Source organism: Cyclopterus lumpus, chromosome 14 (genome assembly GCF_009769545.1).
Source record: "Cyclopterus lumpus isolate fCycLum1 chromosome 14, fCycLum1.pri, whole genome shotgun sequence".
In the NCBI taxonomy this organism is placed as follows: domain Eukaryota; kingdom Metazoa; phylum Chordata; class Actinopteri; order Perciformes; family Cyclopteridae; genus Cyclopterus; species Cyclopterus lumpus.
Genome location: NC_046979.1, coordinates 16,130,941 through 16,148,091, shown reverse-complemented (window position 1 = coordinate 16,148,091; position 17,151 = coordinate 16,130,941). Strand labels below are relative to the sequence as shown.

The window sequence follows — 17,151 nt, the reverse complement described above, 5'->3', positions numbered from 1 at the left end:
CGTGTTGTATGCGTGTACTATGTGCCAAGACAAGCGGGAGAGTGGGTGCTAGAACTTCCCTCATTACCTCGGCAGTCAATCATGTGAGAAGTCATCGTCTGCTCTTGGCTCTCATACCAGGTGGTGCAGAGCATCTGCAATGTTTTTGCAGGAGGTTAAATAAAACTCAAAAATAATTAGTTGCACTCAGAGCATGTTAAGATTAAAGACACTCTGCCATTAGAACGAAATGCACGACACTGTTTCCAACTAAAACCGCTTAAGTGTTAAAAGCTGCAGAATATAGGCTAACCTGTTCTAATCCTGCAGTTTTTAAAGTGGAAAGTAGTTAAAGACAAAGGGATTGATATTCTACTTGTGCCCTTGAGTGAGAGAGAGAGAGGGAGGGTGGGAGAGAGTGTCCGTGTGTGTGTGTGTGTGTGCAAGAGAGAGGGGGAGTGACGGAGAGATAATCTCTTTTGTGTTTTTGATCCCTAAATGTGGCGGTGTCCCCTTATCCCAGCTACTTAGTTTCTGCAGTGCGTAAGTGATGCCATGCACTTAGGCTGTGAAAAGCAGGTCAGTATGACCACTGAGAGAAAACCACATGTGCATGGCATGGATAGCCTTGGGATTATTCCTCACAAAATGTCTTAATTCCTCTGTTCACTAATGATCCAGGGAAAATGCCCTCTAATCTCCATTCCATTAATTAAAAAGAGCATGAGCCCATGGAAAACCTCACCATCTGCTGCAGTTTTATTCCTGCAGACAGATTGTGTTTTCAGCCATTAACCAGGGGAAACGGGCGGACGCATGGAGGTGGATAGTAAACAGATACAACTGCTCTATTTGAGTATTAATATGCTGGAAATCTGTTTTAAACATGAGCAATCCTTGCCAGGCTACCGTGATAATGTCTGGGGATTTGAGCTGCCTCCTGAGGACAATTTGACAATTTGCACACTTCAAACCCATATAGAGTCACCTTGGAGACTTCATTATAATTTTAGACTACGTTTATGCTAACTGTTTCTATTATAGATGGATGGGCTTTCCTTTTTCTTTTCTTTTTTAAAATAAGAACGCTGTAATGCAGAATTCTGTATTCTTTTATACGTGAATCCTTTTTTTTGCATTTGGATAATGTCTTAATCTGGTTTGATGAAAGTTAAACCCGAAATGCTCCTTTACTCTAATAATATAAAGAGAAAAGAAATAAAGGAGTCTCACGCTGATGTATTTTTATAGTTCTTTTTATGAAAATTAGTTTGTTGAAAAGTTTCTAATCTGTCAAAGTGTGTCCCGTCCTGCACTGAAATAGCAATATTTCAAGAAAAAAAGCCAAGCTTTTAAGAAATAATAATAATAAAAAGTCCACAACTGTAACTTTTGTGAGTGAATATGTTGCAGTACGAGGTTTGTTTGTGTCCAATTGTGCTGAACTCCGTCAGATCGAAATGAGGAAACACTCTTAAAAGAAATTGAATCAAGTACGTTTGACCTGCAGTCAAAGCCTGGAGACTGGGACGTGATTTTGATCGGGCTAGTAGGCAGGAAAGATTATCTGAGCAGATGTCGTTTCCCTTCCTATTGGAACAGTAGGGCCAATAATAAACACACGCACGCACACGCACGCACAGAGCGCGCACTAATCTGAGAGAGGCTAGTAGCCCTTGCACATCCCTTTCTCTCTCCTCTTTTTTCTCTCAAGCAGACACTCGCTGGTCCAGTCCCACCAATGTCAAGTTATTTCCAGACCGTATATTTTGCACAGTTCTGCCTTAATCACCTCGCGAGGACACCGGACACCGAGCCCGTGGTGTGAGTTGCGCCACTGACCAGCCTCCAGATGGACAGACTGTTTGGGAAATGGCACGGAGTTTGCCGTTTTGCGTTGTTCACTTGCTTTTTGGATGCAGTCCGGGGACAGATCCGCTACTCCATCCCGGAGGAACTGGAGCATGGAGCGTTTGTTGGCAACATTGCAGAGGACCTGGGCTTGGATTTGGACAAACTCTCTGCGCGCAGATTCCGGATAGTCTCGGGTGCCAAGAAGCAATATGTGGAGGTAAATTTAGAAAATGGAGTTCTCTTCGTCAACGAGAGAATTGACCGTGAGGAACTGTGCGAGCAGAGTTTGTCCTGCTCTTTTCACCTGCAAGTGGTCATCGAAAGCCCTCTGGAGCTGTACAGGGTAGAGATGGAAATTCTGGACGTGAACGACAACTCTCCCAGTTTCCCGTGGACCGAGTTCAATCTGGACATATCGGAGTCCGCCGCGCCAGGGTCCCGCTTCCCACTTGAGAGCGCACAGGACTTAGACGTCGGCCCCAACTCGCTGCGCACCTACTTGCTGAGTGTGAACGAGCACTTCCTTTTGGATATACAGACGCGCAGCGATGGCAGTAAATTTGCAGAACTAGTCCTACAGAACTCACTGGACCGAGAGCAGCAAAGTGCGCACCAAATGGTCCTAACGGCGGTGGATGGAGGCGCACCGGAGAGATCCGGCACTGCGCAAATCGATATCACGGTTTTGGATGCAAATGACAACGCGCCCGTGTTTGACCAGTCGTTTTACAGAGTCAGGCTGGCGGAAAACGCACCCAAAGGCACAGTTGTCATAAAACTCAACGCGTCCGATTTAGACGAGGGTCCTAATGCGGACATCACCTATTCATTCAGCGGCCACGCGCCCATCAAAGTGCGCCAGCTTTTCAGCGTGGACTCGCGCACGGGGGAAATCAAAGTCAAAGGAGTGATAGATTACGAAAAGGCCAGGATGCATGAGATTTATGTGCAGGCGAAAGATAAAGGGCCCTCCGCTGTGGCAGTGCACTGCAAAGTGCTGGTGAACGTGTTGGATACAAATGACAACCTCCCGGAGGTGATCCTCACGTCGGTGTCTACACCTGTGCAGGAGGACGCGCCCCCGGGCACGGTGATAGCCGTCATCAGCGTGATGGACAAGGACTCGGGTGAAAACGGGAACGTGGACTGCGAGATCCCACACCACGTCCCATTCCAGCTCCACTCATCCTTTAAGAACTACTACACTTTAGTAACTTCAGATTTTCTGGACAGAGAGGCAGTCGCAGACTACAACATAACCCTCACCGCCCGAGACATGGGCTCCCCACCTTTATTCACGAGGAAGACCATTTTGGTCCAAGTGTCTGATGTGAACGATAACGCGCCCCGCTTCAAGCAGCCCTCCTATACGGTGTATCTGACCGAGAACAATGCACCGGGGGCATCCATTTGCTCGGTGACCGCACTGGACCCAGATTATGGTCAAAATGCATACCTCTCCTATTCTATAGTGGAGGGTGACATACAGGGGATGCACGTGTCCACGTACGTGTCCATAAACTCAGACAACGGAAACATTTACGCGCTGCGATCCTTTGACCACGAACAACTTAAACACTTCCAGGTCACCGTCCGAGCTCAAGACGCCGGGTTCCCACCTCTGAGCAGCAACGTCTCCGTGAACATCTTTATTTTGGACCAAAACGACAACGCGCCCGTGATCGTGTCCCCTGTTGCGCGAAACGGCAGCGCGCCCAGCGGAACGGTGCCCCGGTCCGTGGACGCCGGTTACCTCGTCGCCAAGATCAGCGCGGCGGACGCGGACGAGGGTCAAAACTCGCGTCTGTTTTATCAGCTGCTGCAAGCAACGGACCCGAGCTTGTTCAGCATCGCTCTGTACACGGGAGAAATCAGGACGATGCGCCCGTTTGCGGAGAAAGACGCCACGAGGCACAGATTGGTCATTCTTGTGAAGGACAATGGTCAGCCGCCCCTCTCGGCCACTGTTTCCATCATCCTGTCAGTGGTTGACAGCCTGCCAGATTCCAAGCCCGATTTGGGAGACCTGTCACTAAGCCCACATCACAGCTCCAACTTCACCCTGTACTTAATCGTGTCTCTGGGCGCCATCTCCTTCACATTTCTCGTGGCTATCATTGTCCTGGTTGCTGTGCGCAGACTGAAGGGCAGAGCGTCCGGCGGAGAGTCTGACTTCCCCTCGGTCGGCGGAAGCTGCGGGAGCTGCTGCTGCTGCTGCTGCTCTCGCTCGGAGACCTCCACCACCACAGAGGTGTTCAAGAAGTCCAACTTGAACGTCCGGATGTCCGCAGGCGCGCCCGGCTGCGCGGAGACAAACGGCAACGGCGCTCTGCCGCAGGTCTACTGCTACAAAATGTGTCTGACACCGGAATCGTCCAAAAGTGACTTCATGTTTCTGAAGCCTTGCAGTCCGGTGATGTCAGTTCAGCAGAACAACGCCAAGAGCACCGATTACCTCACTTCTGGCTGGAGCACACTGGACCGCAATGAACTGGGCAACAACAGAGCGGCGACCCCAAACGAGGTAATGCATATTGAAATATGCACGTAGAAACATTACAAGTCAGCATAGTTGTCTCTCTCTCTCTCTCTCTCTCTCTGTCTCTGGTCCTGATGGCTCACTTCAATTACAAATGACAGAAAGGTTGACTGAAGGGCAAATGTCACAATGCATTTATGTATGTTTGAATAATCATACTGTATATATATATATATATATATATATATATATATATATATATATATATATATATATATATATATACACACACTGTAACCCCATATCTAAAGAATAAAAACAGCAACAAATAAATACAGACTATTTTCCAGTCGTATGCAAGTAATCCTTTAAATAAAGCCTCCACTAACCCACATGTTGTGGCACTGTATGCTGTCTGGGCAAATTACCACAGAGTGTCAAGGTGTGTGACAATGACATGAAAGGTGTTGCAGGCATAAAAGAGATGCACTTTTCTGTCTCCTTTTTTAAAAATCCCAGACTTGAATCTCTGTGGCTGTATTTGCTCTCTGGTCAACAAACAGCATCCGCATATACTAAACCTCCCATCAGTCACATAAGCATATTATAGTTACAATATAATGTAGCACTTTTGAGGAGACGTGACATCTTCTTAGTCATAAAGCTGCACGAGAGAGCCTTTTATGTCATTTGTTACAGTAATGTATAAGACAATGTAGTCCAGTGTGTCTGGTAAAAACATAATTAACAGCAAACTGTTGGCTTTCAACATGAACGACAGACAGAAAGCAATAGCAGTCCCAGTTGGACTAAACCGTATCTCTCATGCAGGAAGAGATGCCTCTGGCCTTCCTTAATACACTTGAGTGCATCGAGACATGAATGCAGTGCAATGGCTCTCCTTGAGGTGGCCGCTAAGTTCTTTTTTGTCTGTTTCTGTGCAGCTTAAGTATTCAAACAAGGACTGGACCTGGACCAAGAACCAACGCAACTCAGCATACAAGAGGTGAGTACATTAGTCACTGCAGTTACGATACACACACACACACGCACACACACACACGCACGCATGCACACGCCTACATGTATACTTAAGCTGTCTCCTTATCTCCTCAGGTACAGTTCAGCAAACATGGAGGGCACTCTCACTCGCCAACAAAAGTCCGACGACCATGGGTTTTCCTGCTCTGTGGCACCACAGTACTGGACCTGGGGGAACCACATGAATGGTAGGTGGCAACTGTGCAATTTATGGCTCATTATGGTTTGCATTAAAAGAGGCTGGTGGCCGGGGGGGGGGGGGGGGGGGGGGGGGGTGGGGGGGGGGGGGGGCTTCTCCCCGCATCTGTGCCATGAGGATTTAGTCTGAAATATAAAATGGTCAAAAGCAGATAATACCAGCCCCCAAAACTGTGTGGGGGGGATTTTAATGCATCAACATGAGGATTACTTAAGTCCCTGCAAGATGTGTTTTCCTCTTCAAGAGGATGCCTTTAAAGACGCCATTAAAACCTCCGTATTCGGATCAAGTATACTGTATGTAAATAAGAGCTCCTTGCAGAAATAATCTTCCGATACAAACTGTAATTTATGCACATTTTTTACAGACTGCCAGATATCTCTTCAAGAGGGAGCAGTCCCTCACTACTCGTGGACCCCCAAGTACACTCAGCCTCACTCTGAACAACCAGACTACCAGCACAACGTCTACATACCTGGCACCACGTCTGACTACAGCACTCTGAAGCTGGCACCCAGAGGAGATCTGGATGTGTACAACACGTTCTCTACTTTTGGAAAGAAAAAGAGATTCATCTCAAACTATGAACAATCTTTTGACAACGATGATAGTCTCATCGTCAGTAACGACATCTTCAAATGATACACCAGCTATACTGTTTCTGTGTATAACTATAAATTTGCTTCTCGTCGGAGACCGACCAGGTATCCCCTTTTTTCTTTTTTTTCAGTGGAATTCAATACGACTCCTTACCACAAGTATATTTTTTATTTGTGTAAATACTGAAATAAAGTATAAATAAAGTGTATTTTGAGTCACGGTGGCATCAAGTGAAACTGGAGCAGTGGCGGAGAAGGTTTCTCTTTTCCAGCACAGTGAGCTCAGATAAAAGGGATTTGGTCTGTTGGGAGGCTGCTGGTTCTCACAGTGATTGTCTAACTTTAAAATAAAAGGAACACAATTTCAGCAGTTTAAAGTCTATTACACCTGGCTCGTCCATGTAGCAATAACATTTTATATATAGACACACCTTTCTGACTAACTGAAACAGACACTTTACACTTCAAGTAAAGGTTTCTTCCTAAAGCTAACACATCACAGATGTGTTTTGAATATATCTATAACTTATAACAATCTTTGTGGGCATTCTTTTGTCATAAATGCTGTAAATCTTCGTCTGATAATGAAGCTGTGCCACAGTTCAACCAACGTCTTTCGTCCGATCATGTCTGGGTGCATTAAGAGACTCAATGCCATTGAAGTGATGAAGTGAAACCGTGCAACGTGTCCATTGTTTAACAAGCAACTGCATCGCCGCTGTGATTCTACTCACTGTGCAGTGGACCGTCATGACACACCACATTGAACAGTTCACACTCAGGAGGGCAACAACACAGGTGCGTTGATACTGCAAATCACACACATACACCCCCCCCCCCCCCCCCCCCCACACACACACACATACCTTGTACCACTCAGATTGTTTGATCGCAAGCACCTGCTGATATAGTTCAGTATATGAATTCTAGATTTGTATTCGTCACTGACTGTGAATCACTCTGTATATATAGTTTATGTACAGTATACATCAATATCAATAAATATGTCCCTGAACTCTGCAGCGGTTGTTTATTGAAAGACATTTTTCATTCCTGTCATTTAATATGCCAATGTGTTTATCCGGCTCTGAAATACGACATCACTCCGAGAGAGACCTAGCATTTTGCTTCACCGTGAATAAATACGTATATACGTCACAATGAGGATATAAAAGTACACTTGCGAATGGGAAGTCAAAGTCTTTAAAAGCTGACAATGAGGATTTTATTTCAGTGTAACAAGTGTAAATCACAATTACAGTGGTTTTATACAGATTGCGTCTGTGATCCCAGATGCTGACATTGAGATTTATCTCCAGAGGGGTTAAGCAGAGTGATCCATGGACTCATATTTCTTTGGGATGTCTACTATCAAGACCACTGCACAATTCCCCCGTCCCCCCCAGTTCCCTGCAGAGATATAATCAGGCGTATAATAATTTCAGCCAGCTCTTCTAAATCTCAAAGTTGAAGGCAAGAGCCCAGGCTCAGTCAGGAGGATCCTCCCTCTACGACATGGATATGATGCCTATGGAAGAGGGAGCTGTTTACTTAAGGCCCTGTGTCATTTAACCTTTTCTCTTGACATCCTGGTCAATAAAAACCAGGGGGTTTAACGACAACTCTGGAGGTAATCCTTCATGATCTGCCACCCCTAACTGAGTCATTGCAGACCACTGGGTTAATCTTGGGCTCGGGCCTGACTGCCTCAGTGAACTGCGTTAAGTTCAAAAAGCAGAGGGCCGAGGGGTCGGTTTCAGACGCATTTCGAACTCTCTGAACAATCGAGTCAGAAGGATAAGCCCCTTTGATACGTCCCCGTCAATTAGACACTACTAGGAATTTAAAATACAAATCCAGATAGGCCCACAACGACATCCTGCCAATAATTACAGATACTCAAGCCAAGATTTCTCTTTGACTGTATCACCACCAGTACCAAAATCAGCCAGGCTTAGCAGCCATAATATGTCCCATGTGCAATAAGCAGAGGGACATTGCATATGTCTCGCTTCGGTGCCATGCATGTAAAATCTGTTCAGAGCCCAGTCTGGGTTGCTTTATTTCTCTCCATCTCCCTCTCTTCTCTCCCAACAATCCATAGCTTCCACCACTAAGGCTGAGCAGAAGAGTCCCCCCTTCTTCTCCACTAGAGGGTTCCTTTCCCTCACAGATACGTGTTTTAGAGAAAACAGGGAGGCCTCCAGTATGTTTGTGCATGGTAGGCTTCACCATTTTATTTCAATAACAGTCTTAAATATGATACTCTTGTATATGAGTAATCATCTGATAACTAAGTGTGCATTATGATGGCATATTAATGCATTCATATATGTTAAAACTGTATTAAAAGGCCACATTATCCCCATACCCCTGCTCCGCACGCTGTTGGGTGTCGGGCAGGTGCCACTGCTTCTATAAACAGCATATAACACCCAACATGACTCCTATGGCCCTCGTTCAATTAGCAACTGGGTGAGAATGGCCCCCTGGAAATATATGACTTTGACAGAGAAAAGCACTGCATGACATGCAGATTGACAGACAATAAAACAGCATGATAAAATAAACAGACAACTACAAAGCAATCAATATATTTAGAAAAATCACACAACCTCAAAGTGCAGTCAGTGCTTCCCTATTATTATTATTATTATTATTATTATTATTATTATTATTATTATTAAGCATTATATACCCAAAACAAACTAGAAATACAATGATTTGTTTGTGTATGGTTGTATCAAAACAAAAGTATGATCATTTATGCTCCAAAGATAACAGTGGCAATACAAAAACCTGTGTATAACAGCATGTTGCTCATTGCTGATCCCTCATCATGTTACATGTGAGCATTAAGATCCTGTAAGATCTCGCTGGGAGGGATCAGGGATATGATGAGGGCAACAGTGTTACTGCCTTGTCTCTGGTTCTTACATCTTTCTGTTATTTCTGCATGTCCCTTCCTCCTCAATATCTTGTCACTTTAATCACTGCAACAACATGTTGATTTAAAAATGGCCGTGGATATGACATGTCTATATTAGATAAGCCCCTTTTGCCTTGCTGTCATACTATGTTAACTATGGGAAGAGAATCACTGGGTCTTTATTTAACAAGACAAACCTTTACTTTTGACATTTACCTGACAAAGCTACTGTATCTGGTAACTTCTATGAACCAACTTTAAGTTAATATTTAGTTATTTCATCGTCGGCTTTGTAGTATTTTATCAGGGACACAATTTCAGGGTCCAAGATCCTAATACATATTTAATTAACTGTGCAACACATATATTTCCTTTGTAATACAGACATACAGAGGCAAAGTGGATACTATGAATAACTCTTTAAATGCATTAAAGTAACAGATAATATAACAGCATGTGCAGAGAGCATTGGCTCATGTGGAGATCCTCCTGTAATTCTCTATATTGTCACCGGAGGGAGCTAAAGGACAAGAATGCTGAGGACCATCCTCATCTTACTGCCCATCATGTCAGTCCCATTAGTTTGGGAACCCAGACTTTTTACAAATATAGCAGCAAGTACAAATAATAATGGGAAGTGAAAGTTATTCGGGCTATGGCACGACCCATGCAGAATGGTCAGTGTGTCCAATGAAAGCTTTCCTGTGCAGTAGGTCACTGAGGACATGTGAACTATGTTCCCATTTGCTGCGAAAACAAAAGACTTTGTTTTAAAATGAGTATTACTATTATCTGTTTGTTTGATGAGGTTAGATTGAGTAAGGAGCAGTCGACAAGACAGAGGAGAGACACAAACACAACTTTACACGTAATATTATTTTGATATATTATATTATTATTATTATCATATTCTAAATACCAAATGGGATATAATGCAATATAGCCTTTGACAGTATATTGCATTATAATACTATCAGTAAGCACCCTATAGGGACAGAGACAGATATGAATGACAAACCCACTGAAAAACCCAAAATATTCCTTTAACGTTTCCCCGTGATCCACCGTTGGTAATATATTGACTCAAGGCTTTGTAGACTCTGGGCATATCCTGGTTTGTTCTTTCCGAGAATATTATTCATACATATCTTCACAAAACGTCTGCACAATGTTCAAGGAAGCTCTTTTCAATACGAATAAATAAGTAAATATTTTTTTTATTTAATTACAACACATGAATAGAATCCATTTCTCCGTTGAACAACATCTATATCTGTATATCCATCATAGTGTGAGTCTATTAAACAAGATACTTTAAACCTGTCCAAAGAAATTTATGGGATTATTATTTTGTAATCAAGGGATATTTTTCCTCCCCCCAAAAAACATTATAATCTCAAACTGCGCCACAGCTAGAATTTGTATAGTATATAATGTCCTTAACTAATATGAACGCTGCACTCCGGCTTCCCCCCTCCCGTAGCCTATGCGCCCACCCCGGCGTCTCAGTGAGGCCGCCCCAGCAGCCCACACAGATGCCGCCTCCGCCCCTGCAGAGCATTGCCGTGAGAGCCCAGCTCCTCCAGCGGTACTGTACCGTGCATGTGCATGGCCTGCTGCAGCTACAGCTACAACTGGCGGAGGCGAGAATGACACCGGCGCTCCCCTGCACCCAGACAAGCTGATCGCGAGGACGCATCCGTGTCTTCTTCCCCTACAATTAAAAAGGAAAAACGCACCGCGACGATGGCGCGTGCCACTGCACCCGTACGGACACGTTTGATCGCGGCGCTTTTCTCATTCGCCGCACTGTGGGGATGTGCTCTTTCCATCACCCGGTACTCGATTCCGGAGGAGATGGAAGAGGGCTCCTTTGTTGCCAACCTGGCCACGGATTTGGCTCTGGAGGTTCGCAGTTTGGTGCAGCGCAGCGCCAAGCTCGATGTCATCAACAGCAAAAATTACCTTGACATCAACAAAGAAACAGGGGAGCTGGTGATCCGCGAGAAGATCGACCGCGAGAGCATATGCATGACCAAGGCGACCTCGTGCTTTCTGAAGATGGATGTCATACTGGAAAACCCCATTCGCATTTTTAACATCGAGTTGGAAATCATGGACATCAACGACAACGCGCCCGTGTTCCGCAGACGGACGATGCACTTGGACATATCGGAGGCAACCCCTCCCGGAGAGCGCTTCTCCTTGACAAACGCCGTGGATGCGGACGTGGGGGCGAACTCGATCAAGACCTACTATCTCAGCGAAAGCGATTACTTCAACATCGACATACAGACCGGCAGCGACGGCTCCAAATATGTCGACCTGGTGCTGAACGGTCATTTGGACCGCGAGGAGCACACGGTTCATAATTTGATTTTAACCGCTGTGGATGGAGGGGTGCCCCCCCGCTCCGGCACAGCCAGCATCGTTATCAACGTCCTGGATATCAACGACAACGCCCCCCTGTTCAGTCAGCCGCTATTCGCAGTCAACGTGTCGGAGAACTCGGCTGCAGGGACGGTGGTGATGACCTTAAACGCAACCGACTTGGATGAAGGCACCAACTCTCAGCTCGTCTATTCCTACACGCTGTACACCTCGGAGAAGACGCAGGAGCTCTTCTCGCTCGACCCCAACACAGGTGAGATCAAGGTGATGGGGGTGATCGACTATGAGGAGGCCCAGAGCTTCGAGATGCACATACAGGCTCAGGACAGAGGGGAGAACCCCAAGGCAGGACAATGTAAAGTCATGGTGTTCATCACCGACCTGAATGATAACTACCCCGAGGTGACCATACAGTCTGTGAAAAGTTCTCTGACGGAGGACGTCTCCGTGGGGACACTGATAGCGGTGGTGAGCGTCAGCGACAGGGACTCTGGAGCCAACGGGGAAGTGGAGCTCACCTTGAACCGACAAGAATCGCTACCGTTCCTCTTGAACAAATCCTCGGAGGGTTACTTTGAGCTCCTGGTTTCAAAGCCCCTGGACCGAGAGGTAATCGGTAAATACGACATCACGCTGAGGGTGACAGACAAAGGCTCGCCGCCCTTAGCCGAGAACGAAACCATCACTTTGGAGATTCTGGATGTCAACGACAACGCGCCCGCATTCTCCCAGTCCTTCTACACCATCCATGTTGTGGAGAACAATCTACCAGGGGCGTTATTGACATCACTGAGTGCATTTGACCCCGATCTCAATGAGAACCAGTACTTAGTCTATTTCATAATGGAGAAGGAGATTGTTAACACGTCGATGTCAATGCTGTTCTCCATCAACCCTGAGAATGGTGATCTGTATGCCCTGAAGACCTTTGACTATGAGAGGGAGAGGGATTTCCTCTTCCACATCGAGGCTCGAGACTCTGGTGTTCCCCCGCTGAGCAGCAATGTGACAGTGCACATCATCATCCTGGACCAGAACGACAACACCCCTCTCATCGTGTCACCGTGGCGGGCGCAGGGCTCCGTGGTCGAGGAGGTGATACCGAGGTCGACGGACAAGGGGCACTTGATCACCAAAGTGATCGCCCTCGACGCAGACTCTGAGCAGAACGCCAGGGTCACATATCAGCTCCTGCAGGTCAGCGACGCGTCCCTATTCAGCCTGGATCAGTACAACGGGGAGATCCGGACAACAAGGATGTTCAGTTACAGAGACCCAAGACAGCAGCGGCTGGTGGTCGTCGCCAAAGACAACGGCCAGCCCGCTCTCTCCGCCACCGTCACCATCAAGATATCGACGGTGGAACACGTCTTGTCCTTTTCGGAGACCACAGAGCTGCCGCTAGAGTATGACGTCTTCACAGACCTAAACCTGTACTTAGTAATCGGTTTAGGAGCCGTGTCTTTTCTGCTACTGATAACCATCTTGGTTATTATTGTGCTGAAGTGTCAAAAACCAAAGCCAAAGGCCTTCAAGATCCCTCCCCCCAACAGAAACAGTGTGATCAGCAGGAACAGCATGATCAGCCAGAGAAGCTCCACCATCGCAGACTCCACCCTGATCTCCAGCGATGCCTACTGGTACAGCTTGTTCCTCGCTGAGACCAGGAAAGGCAAAGTGGTCATGAGACAGCCGATTATTCCCAAAGGAGCTGGGTATTTTGTGTCCAGTATACCCAGGAGCATAGGGCCAAGCGAGACCACGGACTCCAGAGCATCCACACTGGAGGTATGTATAAATTAATTAGTAGCTGGGTGCCCGCAGACGACACAGAGGAAAGCAGGAAGAGTGTTAATGAGACATCTAATTGGTGTGTTCAGGGACCTTCTGTAGTAAAATACAATTACATGTCATGGTTCTTTTTTTTCTCCCCTGGAAGGTCGACAGATAGTTTGTTATGTGGATGCAAGTTGGTAATACTGATAATAATGTTTGCAGGTTCAAAGAAGTGTCTTTATGATTCCACAGTACCACCATTTTGTAGTTATATACATACAGTGTAAGGTATCAGTCTTTTATGTTTCTGGTTATTTTATTTCATACAGACGTTAATACATATTTTAAACATAGAGACATAAAGCTTTTCATCTACACTCTATAATATAAAGTTGGTAAACTAGCTCCACCTCGCTTCGTTTCAAGATTAAAATGTTCTGCACATTGATGCATCAATAATAAGATTAGATATATAATTTCATATACAGTATAATAGTATTTAAGTAGTTTTAAGTAAAAGTAGTGAAACCACAGTGAAGACATATTCTGTTAAAATTAAATGCCTGCATTTAAATGTTTACTTAAATAAAAGTACAAAAGTATTAGCATCCAACATTACTAAAAAGTAAAAGTACTCATGCATAATGGCCCATTTCAGAATGAGAATATGTAATTGGGTTATGACTATTGATGCATGTTCATCACTTTAATGTTGCAGCTGGTGACGGCTGATGCTGTAAAACTACTGTATTAGGTCCAACATTATTCTTAGACATTCTACACTGCACTGTAAGATAAGACGCATACATATACATTTATATATAATGAACTATAATGCAGCTATTTCCAAAAGCAACAGCAGTGAAAACAAATCTGTGAGTTAAAAGAATATAGATTATTATCATTGAATTTCTGGCGCCAACTATCTGCACATCCATTGCATAATTAGGCCAAACAAACAACTGAAAAATGTGCCACTGTTCAATGTCTTATTTAGTATGTAGGTCATTTATCGCAAATGCACAACACACAATCAGAACATAACTATTGGCTGAGTAAGAGGGGGAGTTCTTCAAAGACGCCCAGATACCGCTGCACCGAGATGCACCATGCTGGGATAAGTCTCTGGGGTCTCTGGGGTCTCCGGGGCCTCCGGGGTCTCTGGGGCCTCTGGGGTCTCCGGGGTCTATGAGGCCTCCAGCAGCACGCACGCACACAGTAGCAATAAATGAAGAAGCACTGAAACCGATCCAGATGTTGTTTGCTTTCGTGCAGCTGGACCTGCCAACTAAACTGAAACAAGTGATCCACTGAAAGATTAAACATCATGAATATGCATAAATGCTGAGGCGCATGTGTGTAGAGAGATAGAGAGAGAGAGAGAGAGAGAGAGAGAGAGATAATGTGTATTGTAAGTGTGAGTGTCTGAGTCTCACATGTACCACTGAACTTGTCTCTTTCTTCTGTTCTTAAGTACTCAAAATGACAGGAAGTCCATTCTACAACTGGAGGTATGCTGGTTGCTAACTACATTCTGTAGAGCCACTCTGATTGTGTAGGAGTTTTCTATCCTCCTCTACTTGGTATCCATTCTTGGTTTGGCTCGACGATCTGGTTTGATAAACTGTCACAGTTCCTGGTGCAAATATTTGGTGCAATCCTTTGGTCCACACAGTGTGCTGATTAAATAGAGCAGAATCAAATATTTCCATTTGTCCCAGGTCAAACGCTGTCTGTCCCTCACAAAAACAACAGGCATTGTGGGGCAGTACAATTTAAATTGGCCCGTCTCTCAAGTGCGAAAAAAAAGAAGCAAATAGCTTACTGAGAGCTGAGAGCTGAGATTAGAATGAAATTGGCTGCTGGTCAGACCTGTGTTGTGCACATCTGGCTGGCTTGGCGGAGATTCGGGGTAAAGGGATGACACAAATAGAAAGAAAAAGGGATCAGAGAATCATTTGTCCCAAATAGGTTCTCAGCATGTAACATACCTGAGAGCACCGACCGTGTCAACCATCTCCGCATCCTTGCACATGAGCTCAAATATATGGCCTATGATAATAATAATAATAATAATAATAATAATAATAATAATAATAATAATTTGGAGCCTATTTCCGTTCTACAGTTGTAATATTGGCCCACCAAATACCAAATAGCACATTGTGATGCCTGCGTGTGCATGCTTTAATTACACCCTGTGCTTCCCTATTATAGTTAATGCGTTTGTCATATTTTTATTTTAGCTGTGTATGTCAATTTGAAACCTCAACAACACTGATTTGCACGAAAAACCATAGGAAAAAAAGTTGTTTATTTAACTCTAAATTGAATTCAATGATGGTGGCAGTAACCAGTCACGATCCACTGTTGCATGAGTGAGGACTTTCTCTAAGTTTCTATCCAGGTTGACTTTCTGTGTGGGCTAATTCTATCTTCTGTCTCTCAGCAGGCGCCCCGAAGAGAACTGCCATGATATAATCATCTCTTCATGAGAGTCTCTGCCTGGAATTCCTCCCTGTGACTCACAAAGAAGATGTCAAACATCTGCCCTCCCCCAGTCCCCTCCGCTCCAACTTGTTCTTTCTCTCTAGCGAATAGAAAACATCGACCACGAACCACCTCAGCTTCCTACCTTCTTTTCTCTCTTAAGCATGGATCTGCATGATTCCACAACATTCAAAAATATTTGGACATAGGATAAAAAATAATTGATGGCAGGATATTTGGACATTGCCTTTGAGACGTTGCCTCATGTAGTAAATCATTCCCTCCTTAACGCTTTGAAACTCCACAGTGGACATGTTTGCCTTCTCTCCAGGGTTTACTCTGTGTGCTGTAGTTCTAGAAACCATCGGTCGCTCCACATATACGTAAGTCGCAATCATGCAACCTTTTCTAAGCTCAAAACACGCCTATTCACAAATACACGTATGAATCGGGGGCGAATATGATTCTTCCATAAAGCTGATCAATGCTGAACAGTAGCTGGTTACGTCACCGATTCAGGCTTTTCACTCGGTGTTGATCTTTTTCTGAATAATCATTTCTACCCGTATTATGAGTCTTGCTGTTCAGCAAGGGTCACACTGTCAACTCTTAACTTGACGATCAAATAATCTGACTTTTTTCTTTCTTTTTTTTTAAACAATGTTTGTTCTACTGAACAATGATGAATGTGTGAAAATGACAAAAAAAGAATGAAAGAAAAGAAGAAGAAGAAAAAAAAGGGCAAAAAACAAACATAGGAGACATATTGTTGCTCATTTTATTTGATTGTAGATAGTGTAGTTCTATTGAAATTATAATGAGGTCCGAGAAGCAAAAGGGCTTCTGACAGCCTCACTAACATCAGGTGTACAGTTCATTCCTTATAGACATCTGTGCTGTTATGTCTGATTAGACACACCGTCATCATTCTGTATTGGGGAGTCACGAATTACAGTGTGTGAGGTTGAATGTGCGAGGTGTGTCCTCATCAGATTTTCATTCATAGGCTCTATGACATCTCACACTGGGGGTGGGCGGCATGTCAAACATTCAAACAGTATTTTTAAAAACAGGGTCAAATGTCAAATCCACTTTTTCTGTAACAAGATTTGTCTTTTAACACTTTTAAGGTATTATAGCCACAATCTAATTCCCACCGATGAACCTGGCAATCCAAATATAAACTGCAAGTCATATTCAATAAAAAAAAGAAAAAAAGAAGAAGTTTATAATGATAAATACTGTTTATTGAAAAGATAAAAAATATTGAAATGTATTGATATTTGCCATGGTACAAGGGGGGTATAAGGTCAAGGCAAGGTATTGTTTTATGAATATTCATGTTTTTATAGATATTTTATGTATTTAACTTTTAATGCTGCTTTCGTGAGCTTCTTCAAGGCCATTTTGTGTT

General features: G+C 44.4%; 2 protein-coding genes across 4 annotated transcripts; both read left to right on the top strand.

The window, feature by feature from the left end:
- Positions 1-1,831: 1,831 nt before the first annotated feature.
- Positions 1,832-6,194, top strand: LOC117742881 (protocadherin-10-like). The gene is made up of 4 exons (XM_034550529.1): positions 1,832-4,357; positions 5,257-5,318; positions 5,429-5,541; positions 5,920-6,194. The coding sequence occupies exons 1-4, from the start codon at positions 1,832-1,834 to the stop codon at positions 6,192-6,194; spliced, it is 2,976 nt and encodes a 991-aa protein (XP_034406420.1).
- Positions 6,195-10,609: 4,415 nt separating this feature from the next.
- LOC117743063 (protocadherin alpha-C2-like) lies at positions 10,610-16,988 on the top strand. Of its 3 annotated transcripts, none has more exons than XM_034550804.1 (3): positions 10,621-13,259; positions 14,722-14,758; positions 15,700-16,438. In XM_034550804.1, the coding sequence occupies exons 1-2, from the start codon at positions 10,827-10,829 to the stop codon at positions 14,731-14,733; spliced, it is 2,445 nt and encodes an 814-aa protein (XP_034406695.1). In that variant the 5' UTR covers positions 10,621-10,826; the 3' UTR covers positions 14,734-14,758; positions 15,700-16,438. The 3 variants fall into 3 exon arrangements, with proteins under 3 accessions (XP_034406692.1, XP_034406695.1, XP_034406693.1); XM_034550802.1 differs by having other exon boundaries at positions 10,633-13,259; positions 15,697-16,988; XM_034550801.1 differs by lacking the exon at positions 14,722-14,758 and having other exon boundaries at positions 10,610-13,259; positions 15,697-16,988.
- Positions 16,989-17,151: the final 163 nt, after the last annotated feature.